The sequence below is a fragment of the Eimeria maxima genome, genomic scaffold (assembly GCF_000499605.1).
Source record: "Eimeria maxima Weybridge genomic scaffold, Emw_scaff242, whole genome shotgun sequence".
NCBI classification, from domain to species: domain Eukaryota; phylum Apicomplexa; class Conoidasida; order Eucoccidiorida; family Eimeriidae; genus Eimeria; species Eimeria maxima.
The window spans coordinates 30,999-35,998 of NW_013563718.1; the positions used below are offsets into that span (position 1 = coordinate 30,999).

Here is a 5,000-nt window from a genome sequence, read left to right on the forward strand (position 1 = left end):
AGGAAAAAAAAAAAAAAAAAAAAAAGAAACAAAAACAGCAAATCTGCAGCAAAAAAAAAACTTTTCTTCTTTATTCCCTTCTCTGCTGCATGCAGTCTTCTTCAACTGAGGATCCCTTAGAAGGGGGCCCCCCTGCGGGGGGCCCCCTTTTAAGGGGGCCTCCGTACTGGGGGCCCCCTTCTACGGGGCCCCCAGTCTAAGAAGCCATTCCCTAAGGGAAAAAAGTAAGCGACTTCCGCTGTATGTTTTCTTCATTTGGGAGGGGCCCCCTAGGTGTGTTGGGGGCCCCAATGGGGGCCCCAATGGGGGCCCCCCTTAGGGCCCCCCCATGGGGTATCCCTGGGTACTGTATTTATAACTCTGATAGATTTACATTCAATGTCATTTCATCAAGTTGCTCAAAGACACGATCCAGCAGGTCCCCATCGGAGGCCCCTTGAGGGAGGGCCCCCTGGGGGGCCCCCCCTAGGGGGCCCCCAAGCGGGCCACCCTGTGGGGCCCCCTGAGGGGCCCCCAATGGACCTATTTGAGAACTCGTGTTGTCTCCAATTGACGGGGAGCGATTTGAAGGTTCCGTAGTACTCTCAGGTCCCCAGAAGGGTGCTGCTGCTGCTGCAGCTGCTGTTGCTGCTGCTGCTGCTGTTGCTGCTGCTACTGTAGCAGTCTGGGGGCCCCCCACCATTTCTTTGTTTGTTATATCTTTGTTGGTACTAAATGTATGTGATTGTTGTTCTCTTTGCTGCTGCTGCTGTAAAGACCGCGGGCTTTGTCTTGCTGCTGTCATAGAAGGAGCAGCAGCAGCAGCACCAGCACCAGCAGCAGCAGGGTTTAGGGGGGCCCCCCTATCTCTAGGGGTCCCAAGGGAGAAGCGTCGGCCATCTAATACTTCGTCACCTCCACCTGGCCATGCATGCTGCTGCTGCTGCTGTTGCTGTTGCTGCTGCTGTTTCTTCTGGGTGTCGTCTGTGTCTCCAGGCCACATGGGCCCTGATGTTTGCCGCTGCTGCTGCTGCTGCTGCTGCTGCTGCTGCTGCTGCTCAGGGAAGGGTTTAATAAGACTATTAAGGGACATTGTCCCCTTATTACTTGTGTCTCTTCCCTTTCCTTCTTCCCTTGCTGCTGCACCTTCCCCATCAGGCCAAGCAGCAGCAGCAGCAGGTGGTGCAGCAGCAGGTGGTGCTGCTGCTGCTGCTGCAGCAGCAACAGGGTGGCGAGGAGATATGGCCCTTGAGTTGCTGCCAGCAGGAGACACACAACTGCTTCCTGTCTTAGCAGACACACCACTGAAGGGACTGCATGCAGCAAAAGAAGGGACAGGTCGTTCCTGCTGCTGCTGCTGCTGCTGCTGCTGCTCCGGCCAGGGCTGCCCACTGCCGTTAAGTAAACTTGAGGCGGGCCCCCGTGCTGCAGCAGCAGTAAAGGGTGCCGCCTGTTCGCTTGCTTGCTGCTGCTGCTGCTGCTGCTGCTGCTGCATTTGCTGTTGCTGCTGCTCTTGTTGCTGCCGTCGCTGTTCTTCCTGCTGCTGCCGTCTCTGTTGCTCCTCCTGCTGCTGCTGCAGCTGCTGCGGTGTGGGGCCACAGTCAGCAAAAGGGTCCTCCTCTAAGGAGCGAGGTGCTGGGGGCCCCATGAGGGCAAGCCGATTCCCGTAAAGGGGGAAGGCCCCCCAGGGGGCCCCTGGGGGACTGAGGGGGGCCCCCTGCTGCTGCTGCTGCTGCTGTTGCTGCTGCTGCTGCTGCTGCTGCTGCATGGGGGCCCCCTGTTGAGGGGAAGCAGCAACAAAGTCTCCAAAGGAACTGTTGGCTTGCCAAGGTGTGCCTATTGAGCTTGATGATGATGGGGAAAAGTTCCACCCCATGGGGGCCCCTGCTGCTGCTGCTGCTGCTGGTACTGGTACCGCTGCTGCTGTTGTAGGTGCTTGTGCTGCTGCTGCTGGTGCTTGTGTTGCTGCTGCTGCTGCTGCTGTTGGGGCCCCTGGATAAGGAAGACCCCCGCTATGGCGAGGAGACAGCAGCTGTCCCCCCATAGCCATAACAGGAGAGGTAGAGGTCCCTGTCTGCATGTTGGCCCATGCAGGGGTGCTGCTGCTGCTACTGCTGCTGCTGCTGCTGCTGCTGCTGCTGCTGCTGCTGCAGGGGTTCTCTGGTTGTACCTTAGGGGGAGAAGGAGAATCACCAGAGACAGAAGAAAGAGACAAATTACCACCAGGAGACAAACCGCTAAATGCTGCCCATGGATCATCAGCAGGTACAGCAGCAGCAGCAGCAGCAGGAGCAGGTGCTGCTGCTGCTGCTGCTGCAGGAGGAGGAGGAGGCGCTGGGAGTAATGTTGCTGCGGTTGCTGCTGTTGTTGTTGCTGCTGCTGCTGTTGCTGCTGGTTGGAAGTTAGGAGGAGGAGGAAGAAGAGGTGTGGGGCCCCCAAAGTATTGAGGAGGAGTATGGGTATTAGTACTTTGTTTGGGGGCCCCCCCAAGGGGCCCCCCAAGCATATGTATTGGGGGCCCCATAAGGGTCTGCGTAGGGGGCCCCCCAATGGTTTGTGTAGGGGCCCCAGGGGCCCCCTGATTATCTGTGTCTCCTAATGTAAGATCAAGAAGAGAGATAGGTTCTTGCTGTTGCTTCTGTGTCCCCCTGCCTGCTGCTGCTCCTGCTGCACCTGCTGCACCTGCTGCACCTGCTGCAGCAGGAGCAGCAGCAGGAGCAGCAGGAGCAGCAGGAGCAGCAGGAGGTAAGGGTTTAGGCTCCCCTTTTGCTAATATTTTATCTACATCTGCAGCTAGATCAAGACCTGCAGATAAGGAAGAAATATTATTATTTATATCCTTATCTGTATAAGAAAGGGACTGTAAATATACAGATAGGGGGCCCCTAGATCTACGTAAATATATATATGCATGCATGCGGTCCTCATGGGGGGCCCCTGTACACCCCAATACTGCTAAAGAACGACGAATGTTGCTAACCTATACACACAAAAAAAATATATATTTATTTATTTATTTTATTTATTTTTTATTTATTTTATTTATTTATTTTATTTATTTATTTTATTTATTTATTTATTAAGGGTAATTATATATATTAATTAATAAGGAAAGGGTAAGGACACAGGTACAAAAAAGGAGACAAAAAAGGAGACAAAAAAGGAGACAAAAAAAAGGAGACAAAAAAGGAGACAAAAAAGGGGACAAAAAAGGAGACAAAAAGGAGACAAAAAAGGAGACAAAAAAGGAGACAAAAAAGGAGACAAAAAAGGAGAAAAAAAAAGGAGGGGACTAACCAATTGCTCAACAGGAATATTCTCCCTTTGTGTCCCCTTTTGTCTATTTATTTGTCCCCCTGTATAACGAGAGGAAGTAGCAGCAGCAGCAGCAGCAGCAGCAGCAGCAGCAGCAGAGGAGGAAGAAGAGGAAGAAGAAAGGGGAGGAGGAGGGGCAACGTCAAAGGCAGGAGACTCCTATAAAGGGAGAAAAAAGGAGACAAAAAAGGAGACAAAAAAGAAATAAAAAAAAGGAAGAAAAAGGAGACACGAGGAGACAAAAGGAGACACACAATAAGGAAAACAATCTATACCCTAAACCCTAAACCCTAAACCCTAAAATGGCAAGCACACACAAACCCTAGGGTTTAGCAGCAAGAAGACCTAAACCCTAGGGTTTAGGGTTTAGGGTTTAGGGTTTAAGACTTGCCTCTGCATTCTTCACAAGGAATTTCTGCGATCGATCGACTTGAGGGAACTCCACACCTGAGGGCACCGCCAAACCCTAAACCCTAAACCCTAAACCCTAAACCCTAGGCAGTTCCAAGGCAGCAACAACATTCTACTCTATAAACCCTCCTCTACTCCAGCGTAAACCCTAAACCCTAAACCCTCACCCTTGCTCCTTAGCTTGCGGTACATGGCAAAGATGGCGGGGCATCTGTCCTGGTGTAGGACGAAAGAATCTGTATAAAAAAGACACCACAAACCCTAAACCCTAAACCCTAAACCCTTAACCCTAGACTGTAAACCCTAAACCCTAATTTAATTACACGCAAAAGGGTTTGCAGCACTCACCATGCCATAGTTGGAACATAAATAAGACCTTCCTTTTCAATTTCTGCATGCAGACAGACAAACCTCCAAACCCTAAACCCTAAACCCTAAACCCTAAATGCAAAACCCTAAACCCTAAACCCTCAAGGTTTTAAGCGTATGGGCTTACATGGATTCGCGGGTCTGTTGCGACGCCAGGATGGACGAAGGGCCTGCATGCATAGGTCACGCATCCAAACCCTAAACCCTAAACCCTCCTGTCCCAAACCCTAAACCCTAATGAAGCTTCGCCATTGACCTCAAGAAATAATCATCCATATGACGAGCAAAATCAATGCCGTTATTCTTTACGCATATCTCCACCAACTGCACACCACACCAAACCCTAAACCCTAAACCCTAAACCCTAAACCCTAAACCCTCAAAATATGGGTGTGCTACTCATTCCCTCTGTCTGCCAACCTGCAATCCCCAAGAACCTAGTAATGACTTCCGCTTTCCATCTAAAGCCTCCTCTCCAAACCCTAAACCCTAAACCCTAAACCCTCTACTCCCAAACCCTAAACCCTAAACCCTAAACCCTACCTCTAGAGCTCTATACATTCCCTCTGGATCAGTTCCTTGTCTTAATTTACTCGCTGCTTCTTGCAGGAGATAACGCGAATTATCCCGACTAGATGCGCATGCATCTACGCATAACATAGCTAAGGACATATTTAATTCTAAGGAACCTCCATGGTACTCAAGACAAGACCCTAGGGCCTCCGAGAAGGTAGGGGGGCCCCCAGGGGGATACACCATCCTTTAAGGAAAAAAAAAAAACCCTAAACCCTAAATCCTAAACCCTAGAAAACCCTAAACCCTAAAATATATGATAAGAAGGGGAAGATATATTCCCCCTATGCAATTGAAGGGAGTATGCACCCAAGGAAAGGAGGAAAGAATATACAGATATACTCTATATATAT

At 50.6% G+C, this 5,000-nt stretch overlaps 1 protein-coding gene across 1 annotated transcript; it reads right to left on the bottom strand.

Moving 5' to 3' along the window:
* Positions 1-352: 352 nt before the first annotated feature.
* Positions 353-4,833, bottom strand: EMWEY_00023910 (hypothetical protein, conserved; the record flags this gene model as incomplete). The annotated part of the gene is made up of 9 exons (XM_013477990.1): positions 353-2,784; positions 2,923-2,959; positions 3,277-3,335; positions 3,682-3,741; positions 3,873-3,941; positions 4,054-4,096; positions 4,202-4,244; positions 4,331-4,398; positions 4,618-4,833. 9 exons carry the CDS (start codon positions 4,831-4,833, stop codon positions 353-355), a joined length of 3,027 nt encoding a protein of 1,008 aa, XP_013333444.1.
* Between the last annotated feature and the right edge of the window lie 167 nt (positions 4,834-5,000).